A 17,155-nucleotide genomic window follows, 5' to 3' on the forward strand; every position below is an offset into this window, starting at 1 on the left:
CTTCCTTTTTGTTTTCCTCCCTTCTCCCAGTATAAATGGTAGCACATTGTATTCACTGTTCTGTACCTTTTGCTTTTTCTTGAACAATATAACTTGAAGAATGTTCCATATCAGGACATAGATCTGTGCCCTCTCCTTTTTTAATAATGTCCCATGATTTATTCAGCTCTTGCTTTGGGACATTTCGGTTGTTTCCAGTCTTTTACGATTAAAGATAGTTATGCTGCAAAAAAAATACTTTATACATGTTTATCTGAGGAATAAATTCCTAGAATGGGCATTTTTGGGTCAAAATATATATAAATCTAAAATTTTAGTAACTATCTACAAGTTGCCCTTTAGAGAATGGGCTAATTTCTATAGTAATACCTAATGTAAACATATTTTCCATGAAGTTTTAATTGTCAGTAGAATATTGAGGTTGAATTTATTTGTGAATGGAATATTGAGGTTCATTAGTGCAAACTAAAAAAGCCTTATATGTAATCAAATATCTGTAACTTTCCTTAATGACCTGTTATGGAACCTTATCTAAAATCTTAATTCTAATTATATTAGCTTGTAAAACTCCTTGGATAAGTTTTTGTTGTTGTTTTTAAATGATGTGCCTTGAGTCATATGTGTTTTGTTTTTGTTTTTGTCTTTTGTTTGTTTTTTAAGAGACAGGGTTTCCCTATGTGTTGACGAGGATGAAGTGCAGTGGCTATTCACAGGCACACACTACAGCCTTGAACTCCTGGGCTCAAGCAGTCCTCCCACTTCAGCCTCCTGAAATGGGACTATAGGTGCGAAAGCACTGTTGGCCTAGTTAGCATTTGGTATTGCCAGTTTTTATTTTAGCCAGTATACTAGGTTGTGCAGGAGTATCTCGTTGTCATTTTAATTTGTGCTTCCCTAATGACTAATAATGGTAAGCATGTTTTCACATGCAAATAAGCCATATGTAACAGTTTCTTTTGAAGAGCAGAAGGTTTCACTTTTGATGCGGTCCAATTTATCCAGTTTTTTTCCTTTTATGGTTAGTGCTTTTTGTGTTTACAAAACTTTGGCCTATGTTCATTTTGATCTCTCGTTAAATACTCTGGTTTCCTAAAACAAAGTATTTGATGAGTGCATTGTCTGTATAGCCTGTGACTGATAATAGAACCACCTCCGCATAGCAGGAATTGGCCATTCCAGAAGGGAAGGATAATTCTTACCTACTACAGCTACTCTTCTCTTTTTTTTTCAGATACAGGTGGTATGTGAGCATTTGCTTATTTCCAAGCTTAATTTTTTTTCATCACCCACTTTCCTTCTGTATTGGTGAAAGATGAAATATATTGTAAATTACTTTGAAATTATAGAATTATGTCATTTCTTGTGCCCCTAGATGATTAAGAAGGAACTTGTAAGTCTAATTTTCATCTTCTTTTCTTTCAGTGGTGGGATCAGCAGGTTGATTTTTATACTGCTTTCTTGCATCATTTGGCACAATTGGTGCCAGAAATTTACTTTGCTGAAATGGACCCAGACTTGGAAAAGCAGGAGCAAAGCGTACAAATGTCAATATTCACTCCACTGGAATGGTACTTATTTGGAGAAGATCCAGATATTTGCTTAGAGAAATTGAAGCACAGTGGAGCGTTTCAGCTTTGTGGGAAGGTTTTCAAAAGTGGAGAGACAACCTATTCTTGTAGGTAAGAATTAGAAATTTACAGGATTGATTATAATTATTAAAATCCTTTTTTTTTGAAACAGAGTCTTGCTTTGTTGCCCAGGCTGGAGTGCAGTGGTGCCGTCTCGGGTCACTGCAACCTCTGCCTCCCAGGTTCAAGCAATTCTTCTGCCTCAGCCTCCCAAGTAGCTGGGATTACGGGCGCCCACCACCACGCCTGGTTAGGATTACAGGTGCCCGCCACCACGCCTGGCTAATTTTTGTATTTTTTTTTTTTTTTTATTTTTTTTATTTTTTTATTTTTATTTTTTTATTTTTATTTATTTTTTTTTTTGAGACTTTGAGACGGAGTCTCGCTTTGTCGCCCAGGCTGGAGTGCATGATCTCCGCTCACTGCAAGCTCCGCCTCCCGGGTTCACGCCATTCTGCCTCAGCCTCCAAGTAGCTGGGACTACAGGCGCGCACCACTACGCCCGGCTAATTTTTTGTATTTTTTAGTAGAGACGGGGTTTCACCGTGTTAGCCAGGATGGTCTCGATCTCCTGACCTCGTGATCCGCCCACCTCGGCCTCCCAAAGTGCTGGGATAATTTTTGTATTTTTAGTAGAGGCAAGGTTTCACCATGTTGGCCAGGCTGGTCTCAAACTCGTGGCGTCAAGTGATCCACATGCCTCAGCCTCACAAAGTGCTGGGATTACAGGCATGAGCCACTGCGCCTGGCCAATTATTACAGTCTTGGTATTTTGTATCTATTTCATGATGTACTTTTCTTGGTTTATTACTATTTATAATACATTTAATCTTATTTAATTAACTTTCTTTTATTATACTGTTATAGTGTGGTTTTTGCTAGTACAGCTTGTTTCTGAATATATATGACTTCCAGTTAAATAGTTCTCACTGTTTCTTCCTGTTTTCCAACAGAATGTCAGTGATAGATTTTTGCCTTATTCATAATGTATCCAGCACATTCTTACCTGAAACTCTTTGGGCCATTTCAGAATTCTGAATACTTCCTCAGCAGAGTCAGGGTGGGACACTGTAATCAAACACAATCTTTCTTTAAGAAATCTATGAATATTCACAACAAGTAGTATAAATCATGCCTGTAGTCTCATGTCATTTAAAGTCATGTTTTGCCACCACGTGAGATTTGTTGCCAAACCTACAAAAATCCCAAAACCTTTCAGTTTTGGAGCTATTTGGATTTCAGAGTCTGGCATAAGGGATTTTGAACCTGTAGAAACAGTTGTAATTTAGTTGACTAGAAGAGGACAGTGGTAGGGAAACTGAAAGCAACTTTAGGCTTTTTATTCTTTGTGAGAGCAGTGCCTTAAACTTTGTGGCAGCACAGAGAATGTTTTTACTCCCTACCTCTGCCTGAAAATTGAAATTTAGTTTTCCTCCTTTGTTAGAGCTAGTGTAGGTTAGGATTGTAAAGTTTTAGACTTTATAAATACAGAGAATTGTTTTTACTTCCATATAATTCTAGGCCTGACTGGTTTATGTACAGTTAAAGGTTGTTTAGAACATATTATCTTTCTTTATCCTGTTCTTTTCTCAGGAAAAAAAATAGCCTGGGGCAGGTGCTGTGGCTCATGCCTGTAATCCCAGCACTTTGGGAGGCTGAGGCAGGTGGATCACACAGTCAGGAGTTCAAGACCAGCCTGGCCAAGATAATGAAACCTCGTCTCTACTAAAAATACAAAAATTAGCCGGGCATGGTGGTAGGTGCCTGTGATCGCAGCTACTTGGGAGGCTGAGGCAGAGAGTTGCTTGAACCCGGGAGATGGAGATTACGGTGAGCCGAGATTGTGCCACTGCACTCCAGCCTGGGCAACAGAGCAAGACTCCATCTCAAAAACAAACAAACAAAAATAATCTTTGCATTTTGTATACCATGTTGCTATATAGTATAGTAAGGTTCATTTATCTTATTATATATTTTTAGCTAAAGCCCAGTCAGTTTCAACTAAAGCATACTAGACATTTGTAGACCTCATTTCTCCAAAAGTTTCATGGAGATATTTTTAATTGTTACAACTGGGGATGAGGGTAATGGCAACTAGTGTGTAGAGGCCAAGATTCCTGCTAAACATCCTGATGCACAGGACAGTCTGGTTCATCCCCAACAAATAATTATCTGGCCCAAAATGTCAGTGGTATTAAAGTTGAAAATCCTACTCTAAATAGGCCTATAAATCATATATGTTATACAGAATATTATTAGACAACCTGTATTTCCTGTTAGCCTTTTAAGTTGTTGCTGCTGTTGTTGTTTTTCAGACAGAGTTTCGCTCTTGTTGCCCAGGCTAGAGTGTAATGGAGCTGTCTCAGCTCACCCGCAACCTCCGCCTCCCAGGTTCAAGCAATTTTCCTGCCTCGGCCTCCCGAGTAGCTGGGCTTACAGGCATGCACTACCATGCCTGGCTGATTTTTTGTATTTTTAGTAGAGACAGGGTTTCTCCATGTGGGTCAGGCTGGTCTCGAACTCCCAACCTTGGTGATCCACCCACCTTGGCCTCCCAAAGTGCTGGGATTACAGGTGTGAGCCACCAAGCCTGGCCAGCCTTTTAAAATCTTTTTAAAATTTCCCAATTTTATCTCTTCAATTCTTCTAAATAAGATATTTAAAAAATTAATCCTGGCCAAGTACAGTGGCTCACACCTGTAATCCCAGCACTTTGGGAGGCCGAGGTGGGCGGATCACTTGAGGTCAGGAGTTTGAGACCAGCCTGGCGAACATGGTGAAACCCTGTCTCTACTAAAAATACAAATAATTAGCTGGGCGTGGTGATGCATGCCTGTAATCCCAGCTACTCAGGAGGCTGAGGTTTGAGAATCGCTTGAACCTGGGAGGCTGAGGTTTCAGTGAGCGGTGATTGTGCCACTGCATTCCACTGCATTCCATCCTGGGTGATGGAGTGAGACTGTCTCAAAAGAAAAAAAAAATTAATCCTGCACTTTGCACTAATTTATATTGTTCTTAATGTCTCCTCCAAAATGTTGAATAAAACAATACATTTAAGAAATTGTTATTGAGGGAGAGATAAAGAGGTATTGAATTTCTTTCATTTGTTCAATAAATATTAAGTACCCACTGTATGCCAGGCACCATTGCAGGTGTTTGGGACACTTCAAGGTACAATGAATAAAAATCCCAGCCCTTATGTTGCTTGCATTCTCATGAACTTTGTCTTTATCCAAGCCTCATTTAACAATGAGCAATCAGCTTTTGTAAAATATATTTATTTATGTAATAGGATGAGATGATGGTAGTTAATGGAAAAAGTGGATGATTTTTTACAACACTGTTTTTGAATTGTAATCTAACAGTTTGAAACCAGGTCAAGGCCCAAAGTTATGAGAATGATTTCAGAAAGAAAACCAAACATCCAGACCTACACACTTAAATGTGGCTAAAATAAGACTAAAGTTATGCTAGCAATATTATCTTTGTTCAAAACATTTTCACAATTCAGTTTTTGAGGCATTTTCATATTCAGTTTGTGTACCATACAGGAAACTTGTTCACATTATATTATAGTCATACCTTGAGCATCAGTGGGAGTCATCTAAATTTTGGAATCTAATTTCTGATCTTTTTCAGGGATTGTGCAATTGATCCAACATGTGTACTCTGTATGGACTGCTTCCAGAATAGTGTTCATAAAAATCATCGTTACAAGGTATGAACATATAACCATAAAATCTCTGAATAAGTAGGAATCTGATGGCCATCTAGTCCAAATTCTTGAGTAGTATTCACATTCCTGCTGTAACAGCGCTGATATGTGAACATAGCCATTTTAAAGAAAAGATTGGAAGAGATAAGGGATGTGTGTTGCTTTACAGAAAAGAAAAAAAGTGTAACTTTAGGGAGACTCAAGATCAGATATTATTTGATGAAAGGACCAAGATAAACCTTTAGTGGCAGAATAGTCCAAAACAACTTTTGAGAACAAGAAAACCAATACAATTTTGAGCTCTTTGCTCTATAGTGTGTAATATGACCCTTCTTTGTGATCTCTAGCCTTTCGGTAGTTTGCCGCTAAAAAACAACTTGTAGTAAACCTCTCTATTCTTTCTCAAAAATACATACATACATACAAACAAACATACACTTACTGTTAAAGATGGTTTCTAATAGAAATGTTTTTTTCATGTTGTTAAATGAGAAAAATGAGCCATAAAAGAGTGTATTTCTGCATCTATTTTAATCAGAAAAAAATGTACTTTTCAAATGAAGTTTGTGGAGTTATAAAAATAAAAAACTTTTCTTATACTTTTAAATGTAAAAAGCAAAATATATGAAATTATGCATTGTGCTTTTTTTTTAAAGAACATATTGTATATATAATATTAACCATATTTTATTTTTATAATTTACCTATTATTGGGGTATTTATTTGGGTTTCAGTTTTTTTAAAATGATAAACTGTGTTACAATAAATACCTTTATGTGTAAATAATTTTTCTATATGTAGGATTATTTCCTTAGGATAGGTTCTCAGAAGTAGAATTACTGGATTAAAAAATGTAGATCTTTAAGAGAATAAAAAGGCAAGAGATAGATTGAGTAAAAAATCTTTGCCAAACATACATCTTTAAAAAAGGCAGTGCTAAAAATATACAAAGAACTCTTAAAATTCAAGAGTAAGAAAACCATCCCTTTAAAAAATGGACAAAATATCTGAACAGACACTTCATCAAGAATATATATAATGGTCAGTAAACACACTAAAAGATGCTCAACATCATTTGTCATTAGGGAATTGCAAATTAAAGCAATGAGATATTACTATGCACCTATTAGAATAGTGAAAATCCAAAGCACTGACAGCACCAAATGCTGGTGAGAATGTGGAACAACAGGAACTCTTTCTTTTTTTTGAGATGGAGTTTTGCTCTTATTGCCCGGGCTAGAGTGCAGTGGTGCTATCTTGGCTCACTGCAACCTCCGCCTCCCGGGTTCAAGCGATTCCCCTGCCTCAGCCTCCTGAGTAGCTAGGATTACAGGTGCGTGTCACCACTCCTGGCTAATTTTTGTATTTTTAGTAGACACGGGGTTTGCCTGTGTTGGTTAGGCTGGTCTTGAACTTCTGACCTCGTGATCCACCCGCCTCGGCCTCCCAAAGTGCTAGTATTACAGGTGTGAGCCACTGTGCCTGGCCAGGAACTCTTATAACTGGTGGAAATGCAATATGGTATAACTACTTCAGAAGATAATTCAACAATTTTTTACAGAAGTAAACATACTTTTATCATATGATCCAACAACAACACTCCTTGGTATTTACACAAATGAATTGAAAACTTATGTCCATACAAAAAACTGCACACAAAATTTTTTTTTTTTTTTTTTTGAGATGGAGTCTGGCTGTGTCACCCATGCTGGTGTGCAGTGGCGCAATCTTGGCTCACTGCAACCTCCGCCTCCTGGGTTCATGCAATTCTCCTTCCTCAGCCTCCCAGGTAGCTGGGATCACAGATGTGTACCACCGTACCCAGCTAATGATTGTATTTTTAGTAGAGATGAGGTTTCACCATGTTAGGCTGGTCTCAAACTCTTGACCTCAAGTGATCCACCCGTCTCGGCCTCCCAAATTGCTGGGATTACAGGTGTGAGCCACCGTGCCCGGCCAGTGAATGTTTTATAGCAACTTTCTTCATATTTCCCAAAATTTGGAAGCAACCAAGATGTCTTTCAGTAGGTGAATGGAGAAACTGTGGTACATACATACAATGGAATATTGCTTAGTGCTATAAAGAAAGGAGCTATCAAATCATGAAAACACATGGTGGGATCTTAAGTACATATTGATAAATGAAAGCAACAATTCTGAAAAGGCTACTTACTGTATGATTCCAACTGTATGACATTTTGGAAAGACAAAACTGTGGAGGCAATAAAAAGATCAGTGGCCGAGACGGGCGGATCACAAGGTCAGGAGATCGAGACCATCCTGGCTAACATGGTGAAACCCCGTCTCTACTAAAAAATACAAAAAACTAGCCGGGCGCGGTGGCAGGCGCCTGTAGTCCCAGCTACTCGGGAGGCTGAGGCAGGAGAATGGCGTGAACCCGGGAGGCGGAGCTTGCAGTGAGCCGAGATCGCGCCACTGCACTCCAGCCTAGGAGACAGCGAGACTCTGTGTCAAAAAAAAAAAAAAAAAGATCAGTGGTTGCTAGTGGCTGGGGGATGATGGTGGAAGGGAATGATCAACCACAGCCTGTGGGTCAGATCTGGCTCACTATTTTTGTATGGCCTCAAACAGCTGAGAATGTTTTTGTCTTTTTAGATGGTTAGTTTTAAAAAATGTTTCATGATGCATTAAAATTATATGAAATTAAAATTTCAGTGCCTGTAAATAAAGTTTTATTGCAGCAAAGCCATGCTTATTCATTTTTGTATTATCTGTGGCTGCTTCTGCAATACAGCAGTAGCACTGAGTAATTTGACAGAGACTATGTGGCCTGCAAAACCTAAAATGCTTATTGTTTGGTCCTTTATACAGAAAGTTGGCTGATTCTTGCTCAAATAGACGCCTCAAGAAGGGCACATGTGTAGTGTTCCCTGAGTCCTGATGCATTCAAGATCAGACCTTTATAGCTTGGCTGGAAATAATATCCTTAGTTTGCATTTTCTTTACTTCAAAGTACTACTCAGCTATTGTTTTGTTTCATATGTTGTTACTGAGAAGTCTAATGCCGGTCAGATTTTCTTGTCATTATATCTCATCTTTTGCCTGAATGTCCTCAGGACTTTATTTATTTATTTTTTTGTATGGAGTCTCCCTCTGTTGCCCAGGCTAGAGTACAGTGGCGTGATCTCGGCTCACTGCAAGCTCCGCCTCCCGGGTTCATTCCATTCTCCTGCCTCAGCCTCCTGATTAGCTGGGACTACAGGCACCCATCACCATGCCCGGCTAATTTTTTGTATTTTTAGTAGAGACGGGGTTTCACCGTGTTAGCCAGGATGGTCTCGATCTCCTGACATCGTGACCCGCCTGCCTTGGCCTCCCAAAGTGCTGGGATTACAGGCATGAGCCACCTTGCCTGGCCGCCCTCAGGACTTTTATCTTTAAAGTCAAATAGTTTTGCTAGGATGTATTTTGGAGTTGATCAGTCCTCAAGAATTCATGGGCCCTTTTAGTGTACAGATTCAGGTGTTCTTTATTTCCAGAAAGTTTTCTTAGTTTATAGTCTTATTTTTAATTTATTTTTAAATTTTAATTTAATTTGATTATTTTTTTAACTGAGACGAGGTTTTACTGTGTTGCCCAGGTTGGTCTCAAACTTCTGGGCTAAAACAGTCCTCCTGCCTTGGCCTCCCAAGGTGTTAGGATTACAGGCATGAGCCGCTGTGCCTGGTCTATAGTTTTAAATGTTAGCAGTGTTCCGTTGTTTTGAGTTTTTTCTTCAGTGACTCCAGTTATGGTGGCTTTCTTATGCCTGTCCCCCATTTCAATGACTTTTTCTCTGATCCTACTTTTTACTTCATCTCATTTTCATTCTCTTGTATTCCTGCTTTGCTTCAATGTTATTCATTAACTTTTCATTTGAGCCTATATTTTGGACACTTTGTAATGTGTCCAGAGTATGGGTATGATTTTCTCATTTTCTTGTATTTTTTTTTTTTTCTGAGTTCAGTTAAGTCTCATTTATTCCTACTTTTTTGTCTATTTCTGTTCTTAGTTTTTGTATTATTTACTACAGGTGCATGCCACCACACCTGGCTAATTTTTAATTTTTTTGTAGAAATGGGATCTTGCTGTATTGCTCAGGCTGATCTCAAACTCTTGGCCTCTAGTGATCCTCCCACTTCAGCCTCCGAAAGCATTGGGATTACAGGCATGAGCCACTGTGCCTGGCCAGTTTTTCTGTTTCTGATAAAAGGTGTTTTAATCTGATTCAAGTCATAATCACCAAATGCTTGTTTGACTTTATGTAATTGAGTTTGGAGCATTGTGTTATAGTTTTCTTTAGCCTTGTGATTGGCTTTTGGCTCTTACTTGAATTTTTTGCCCCTTCCTCTTTTAATTTTTACATGTTTATGTGAATATGGGCTGCTTTTTCCTATTCTTTCTCATTTCATGCTCAAGGGTCACAAGTGCTCTCCTCTGTCAGTTCTTCCATTTTCTGTGCAATTTCTTTTTTTGTTGATGGTATTGGTGGTGGTGATGTGAAGGGATGGGTTTGGCATGTCTTGTTTCTCTCTCATTTCTATAAAATTTTCTCTTATATCCCTTTTTCCTTCATTGCCATGTCTTTAGGGGTTTCCACTTTATAAAAATGTATTTGATTTTCTTCCAAAAGTACTGCTTCTCTGAGGTTGCCACCTCTGGTCCTGCTCACTTTCCTGGTCAATCAGGTCCCAACTCGTTTTTAGGTTTCATCCCTTAGCATTGGGCTTTCTCTTTTGGGGGTGATTTTTTTCTGTGTTTCAGTGTTTCTTCTAAGTCCTCTGTACCTCTGCACTTCTTTATGTAGTCTTTAAAGCTCCCCTCTCTTGCTGTCTGCACCCACAGGCTTGAAGGGATAGGCAATGGGAACTTTTTTGGAGTATGTCATACGAACGGTGTGGTATATATATATTTTTTGTCTCCTAGTAAATGCTAAAAGTATGGATAATGTGTGGTTTTAGTGTTCTCTTTATTCTCTTTATGTTTTGGAGGAAGTTTGGGGGAGGATTCAAAATCAAGTTGTTGCCATCATCCTCTGCCTGAGGTAGTACACTTTAGATAATTTTTTTTCAGCAACACTGAAAGGATAAAGTTTATAAATACATTTTAGTTGCTATGGGACATTAGTGTAAATTAAAATACTTTATACATTTCTTAAGTACTATGTAAGTGTCATCATAAAGAGTTTTTTTTAAGTTTGTTTAATTAAAAAAAATCTTATCAAGCTGGGCGTGGTGGCTGAAGCCTGTAATCCCAGCACTTTGGGAGGTCGAGGCGGGCAGATCACCTGAGGTCGGGAGTTCGAGACCAGCCTGACCAACATAGAGAAACCCCATCTCTACTGAAAGCACAAAATTAGCCAGGCGTGGTGACGCATGCCTGTAGTCCCAGCCACTGGGAGGCTGAGGCAGGAGAATTGCTTGAACTCGGGAGGCAGAGGTTGCGGTGAGCCAAGATCGCACCATTGCACTCCAGCCTGGACAACAAGAGTGAAACTCCATCTCAAAAAGAAAAATCTTATCACTCAAAAATTCTAGGTGTTGCGTAGATTATTTTTGTACACTTCGCAATCTGTTCTTCTCCATTAGTCAAAATTTAAACAACTATTATTTAAAAATTAGAGTTATGTTTCAAAAGCTTATCAATTTTGGCAGTTCATTTTTGTTATGATGAAGTATTCAGGATTTGGAAGTTTTTGGTTTGTTGCTTTGTTTTTTAGGTAACTGATCAAAAATGGTTTTTGTTACATCCAGTTAGTATTACACTGAACTCAATTCAGGTTGGAGTATTGGTGAACATTTATTATTTGAATCATCTTTATCATTCTTCATGCTTAGTAAAATGTTTGAAATCAAGACAAACTCATTTTTGCTTTATCAGATGCATACTTCTACTGGAGGAGGGTTCTGTGACTGTGGAGACACAGAGGCATGGAAAACTGGCCCTTTTTGTGTAAATCATGAACCTGGAAGAGCAGGTACTATAAAAGAGGTAAGAATGCTATTGTGTTAAAAATTGTTAACTATTTTAAGTTTGCTGAGGTTAGATAAGAATAAATGTTTTGTGTATAGATTCCGGTTAGAACCCTGATATTTTTATTCTCATATTTGGCTGTAAGGAGATTTTTTTTTCTAGCTCCAGAGAAGTTAAGGATTTGATAATGTCTCTAAATTAGAGAGAATGAATTTACAATGAAAAGATGAAATTGGAAAATGTTTTGTTAAGCAATCAACTTGATACGTAAGAGTGCACAGGTCGGGTGCTGTGGCTCACGCCTGTAATCCCAGCACTTTGGGAGGCTGAGGCTGGTGGATCACCTGAGGTCAGGAGTTCGAGACCAGCCTGGCCAACATGGTGAAACGCTATCTCTACTAAAAATACAAAAATTAGCCAGGTGTGGTGGCACATGCCTGTAATCCCAGCTACTCGGGGGTCTGAGGCACGAGAATCACTTGAACCTGGGAGGTGGAGGTTGCAGTGAGCCAAGATCATGCCACTGCACTCCATCCTGGGTGACAGAGTGAGACTGTATCTCAAAAATAAAAATAGTACACAGCATATAAGCCTAAATGAACAAAAGGAAGTAATTATTAATAGATAAGAGTAGCATATAGTGAATTAGTAGAGCTGATATATACAGTAATTGCTTTTCTTAAAGAACATGTCAATTAGATTAAATAGATACATATCAGTCAAGGAAATAAAAAGTTTGAGCAAGCCCAGATATAGACAATTAGAAATGAGAATAGGGAAATAACCATAGAATCACAGATACAGAAGGAATCACAAGGATTATAAAATTCTCTTTTAATGATTTTGTGCAATTACACTTGAAAATGGATTATCTTACCAGATAGTATAGAGTACAATATTTTTATTCCAAAGCAGAGAGAAAACTTGGTCAGTTACGTTGAAGAAGTTCAGAAAATTGTCACAAAAAAGTATTTGCCCCAGAATGCCATGTTCAAAAGTTTTACAGATGAATTATTTCACAACTTCAAGGAATATCGTTTTTGTGCTCTTTAAACTGTTGTGGATATCCCTAAAACAGCAAACACCTGTAGGGCACGTATGTTGATCTTTTAAGTACCATTCTGCTCTTAAAGCAATGACACTTGTTGTCAGAAATACCTGGTTCCAGGTCTGGGTCAGGAAAAGTATAAGCTCATGCAAAAGAACGTAGGACCCAGCTTGAAAAGGTTCATATTGACCTTACTTGGATAATTGAAGCATCAAAAGAAAAAACAATAAATAACCAATATAATTGATTGAATCACATTGAATATATAAAAATCTGTGAGTTCCTAATGAAACCTAAATGAGAGCTAGATGAAGTAAAACCTGTTTGTCACAATGACAAGTAGCTGTACTGTCAATTTCTTACTATTAAAATTGGTAAAGAGAGTGAAGTAAGCATTTATCCTGCCTTTTCAATAAGAATTGTATTTCATGGTAACCAAGTATCTCTAGTTCATTAGGAAAAGCTTTTCTTTCTGGAGAAATGCTAGCTAATAGAGAAGGAATGATAGAACTAGAAAAATCAACATTTTGTCAACCATAAGGAAATATTTGATTCAGACAAGGATGCTAAAATTCTTAAGACTTAGGTTGATGAGGAACAATATTTACTTTATATTTCTAAATTATTGATTATTCGCTAGTCATAAGGGGAAAAAACAAATTTTACAATGGAGTTGCCATACTGTCATCACCTGAAATCAGTCATTAGTATTAACATCATCATTAATAAGGAAGTGATATGGCATAATAAGCCTTTTTTTTTTTTTTTTTTTTTTTGAGACATAGTCGCCCAGGCTGGAGTGTAATGGCGTGATCTCAGCTCATTGTAACCTCTACCTCCTGGGTTCAAGCAATTCTCATGTCTCACCTTCCTGAGTAGCTGGGATTACAGGCATGCACCACCACATGCAGCTAATTTTATATTTTTAGTAGAGATGGGGTTTCGTAATGTTGGCTAGGCCGATTCAAACTCCTGGATTCAAATGATTCACCTGCCTCAGCCTCCCAAAGTGCTAGGATTACAGGTGTGAGCCTCCACGCCCAGCCAGCATAATAAGCTTTTCATATGATATACAATGAAGTATATAGTTTTAACTTTTGAAAACCAATCAATGTAATACACCATATAAATAGAATAGAAACCACATTATCATCTCAGTAGATGTAGCAAAAACATTTGACAAAATCCAATAGCCTTTCATGATAAAAATATTCAGCAAACTGAGAATAGAAGGGAACTTCCTCAACCTTTTTCATAGTTGTTCTGATAAAGGACATCTGTGAAAAACTCACAGTTAATATCATAGTTAATGCTGAAACAGTGGATGTTTTCCCCTTGAAGTCAGAAACAAGACAAGGATGTCTGCTTTTGCTATATCTGTTCAATATTGTATTGGAGGTTCTACCAAGGAATTTAGGGAAGAAAAGTAGTTAAAAGGCATCCACGTTGGAAAGGGAGAAGTAAAACTAGCTCCGTTTGCAGAGGACATGATTTTGTAGACACTAGGCTATTTTATCAATTACAACCATAAAATATACACATCTTCGGCCATAAAATACACACAACTGGTGGCTCATGCCTATAATCCCAGCACTTTGGGAGACCCAGGCAGGAGGCTTATTTGAGGCCAGGAGTTAGAGACCAACCTGGGCAACAGTGATTTTGTATATGAAAAATCCTAAAGAATCCATAAAGAGTTATTTTTTATTCTATTTGTATGGTGTATTACATTGATTGATTTTTAGATGTTAAAACTATGTACTTCATTTTATATCATATAAAAACTTATTATGGTGGCTGGGTGCAGTGGCTCACTCCTGTAATCCCAGCACTTTGGGAGGCTGAAGTGGGTGGGTCACTTGAGGCCAGGAGACTCCATCTCTACAAAAATTTAAAAATTAGCTAGGTTAGGCCGGGCGCGGTGGCTCAAGCCTGTAATCCTAGCACTTTGGGAGGCCGAGACGGGCGGATCACGAGGTCAGGAGATCGAGACCATCCTGGCTAACACAATGAAACCCCGTCTCCACTAAAAATACAAAAAAATTAGCTGGGCGTGGTGGCGGCGCCTGTAGTCCCAGCTACTCGGGAGGCTGAGGCAGGAGAATGGTGGGAACCCGGGAGGCGGAGCTTGCAGTGAGCCGAGATCGCGCCACTGCACTCCAGCCTGGGCCACAGAGCGAGACTCCGCCTCAAAAAAAAAAAAAATTAGCTAGGTGTGGTAGCACATGCCTGTAGTCTTAGTTACTCAGGAGGCTGAGGTGGGAGGGAAATACGAGTAATTTTTGTGGCATTATCTTGTTACAAAATCTTGCAATCTTGCTGATGATCTTTTTACATTATTTTTTACATCCTGGCCAATACTTACTGTTTTGTGCATTTTTTGTTGTAGCCACCTAGGTAGCCGTGAAGTGGTATCTCATTGTGATTTGGGTTTGCATTCCCTAATGGCTTATGATATGGAGCATTCAAGTGGATTTTTTTTTTTTTTTTTTTTTTTTTTTTTTTTTTTTTTGAGACGGAGTCTCGCTGTGTCTCCCAGGCTGGAGTGCAGTGGCGTGATCTCGGCTCACTGCAAGCTCCGCCTCCCGGGTTCACGCCATTCTCCCGCCTCAGCCTCCCAAGTAGCTGAGACTACCGGCGCCCGCCACCACGCCCGGCTAGTTTTTTTTTTTTTTTTTTGTATTTTTAGTAGAGACGGGGTTTCACCATGTTAGCCAGGATAGTCTCGATCTCCTGACCTCGTGATCCACCCGCCTCGGCCTCCCAAAGTGCTGGGATTACAGGCTTGAGCCACCGCGCCTGGCCTCAAGTGGATTTTATAACTGATTGACTTGAACAAGCTTTTTATTAATGTTCTGTAATGAAAAGAACATTGCTTTTTTGTGGAAGTCAAAAGACCCAGATTTTAGTCATGTTTCTTCTCTTTATAAGCTCTGTGATCTTAGATGAGTTCCTTATCTTTTTTTTTATGGTTAGGCACATGACATTAAATTTATCATCTTAACTGTTTTTAAGAGTATAGTTCAGTAGTGTAGATATAGAGTTCAGTAGTGTTAAGTATATTCACTTTGTAGTGTAACAGATCTTAAGAACTTTTTCATCTTGTGACACTGAAACTCTATACCCACTAAACAACCTTCTGCCTACCCCCAGCCCTTGGCAACCACCTTTCTATCTTCTGCTTCTATGATTATGACTACTTTAGATACTTCATATGAGCAGAATCATACGGTATTTGTCCCTCTGTGACTGGCTGGGTTCCATTTCTTTTCGATGTCATTAATACCTATTCTGCCTTAGAGAGTAGCCAGGAGGATCTGGGGAAACAAGTTGTGAGAAAAGTCTTTGTAAGCTATAAGGGATAAACAATTGTTATGTGATATCATCATAATTAGCTACTCAGAAAGGCAGGTAGGAATATTTGTAAGAGAGTATTTCACTAATGGGGAGACTCCATGGTTCTGCCTCCTTTTTGTCATCAGTAACACCAACTCGGCCACAAGGGGTTAAGCTAACCTGATCTAAATATATAGCAACCCTGTTGAGCTCAACCTGAATTCATTCCTGGAAGATGTTGTAATGAATTCAGCAAAGTGATTATTTTAACTTAACATTACCTTCCTTATCCATTTATTTGTATGCAATCTTGACTAGTATGTTTTTCTGTGCTTTTTTATAGAATTCACGCTGCCCATTGAATGAAGAGGTAATTGCCCAAGCCAGGAAAATATTCCCTTCAGTGATAAAATATGTTGTAGAAATGACTATATGGGAAGAGGAAAAAGAACTGCCTCCTGAACTCCAGATAAGGTGGGGCAAACTGTCAAACGGAACGAGTTTTAGTGATGGTTATTTATATTGTAAAATGTGTGTTTGATAATTGGTTTTGTTATTTACTGCCTAATTATTGTTAGGAAAAATTCTTAGCGACTTATCTCTTGGGAATATTTCAAAATGTCTGTTTGTATGATATACTTTGCTAGGCACCATCCAGAAGCTAAGCCAAAAGAATAGTCTATCAGGAGCTTTGAATTTCTAGGAAAAAAAATCAACATTTTTGGGGTCTTGTTCTAAATGGTTTATAAGGACCTAGCAGCCTCTCATCGCACTAGGTAAATAAATTGCCCAGTTTGATCCTGGCCTGGACTAATGTCCAGTTTCCTCAGGAGGTTCGTGAACAAAGATAGGGACTTTGAAACAGTGTATCTCCCTGTAGCCCAGGTTTTTAGCTCTTGTCCTGATCAAGAAAAGTTTGATAGGAATGAGGAAATGGCCCTTTCCCCTGTGCTTTGGTATCTAGAATTATTGAAATTATAGGGATGTAACTTTTTTTTTTTTTTTTAAGCTAAAACTCAGCAGTTTCTGGTAGCCATAAGTCTTTCAGTGACAGTAATATTTGCTCTTAACTTACAAATGCAATAAAGGAATTCTGGATCTGATATGAAGATAACTTTCAGCTGTGTGAGAGTTTTTCTACCTGTGTAATATTAGGATTTTCACATAATTGCAGCACAAATCTAAATAGTCATTCTTTGAGTTTACTGACTATTTTTGTTTGTTTTGTTTTAAAGGGAGAAAGAAGTAAGAATTCTAATTAATAGAGAGATTAAATATACTATGAAATGTACTATTTTGACTTATTAGGCCAAAAACCAGTTGTGGAAATAAATGTTATGACAAACTGTATCCACAAATATGTTAATTTCCAACAGGTTAATGTCAGTTAAACCTTATAAGTCACTTTATGTTGATAAACATAATATGAGCCATCTGCCCGTCAAAAAAAGGAGG

The 17,155-nt window shown here is 38.3% G+C and overlaps 1 protein-coding gene across 4 annotated transcripts in view; it reads left to right on the forward strand.

Moving 5' to 3' along the window:
* The window catches only part of LOC105491520 (ubiquitin protein ligase E3 component n-recognin 1), a 155,979-nt gene that overhangs the window by 19,782 nt on the left and 119,042 nt on the right, over positions 1-17,155 (forward strand). For 3 of the 4 annotated variants that reach the window (XR_011606125.1, XR_011606124.1, XM_011758032.3), the window contains exons 2-5: positions 1,423-1,679; positions 5,268-5,346; positions 11,224-11,334; positions 16,044-16,174. Coding sequence is in view for 2 of the 4 variants with exons in the window: in XM_011758032.3 (XP_011756334.2) it covers positions 1,423-1,679; positions 5,268-5,346; positions 11,224-11,334; positions 16,044-16,174 (578 nt within the window). In the remaining 2 variants the exon portion in view is untranslated. The remainder of the gene's footprint in view (positions 1-1,422; positions 1,680-5,267; positions 5,347-11,223; positions 11,335-16,043; positions 16,175-17,155) is intronic. The other variant, XM_011758040.3, reaches the window with a different exon arrangement.

Source organism: Macaca nemestrina, chromosome 7, assembly GCF_043159975.1.
Source record: "Macaca nemestrina isolate mMacNem1 chromosome 7, mMacNem.hap1, whole genome shotgun sequence".
Classification (NCBI taxonomy): Eukaryota; Metazoa; Chordata; class Mammalia; order Primates; family Cercopithecidae; genus Macaca; species Macaca nemestrina.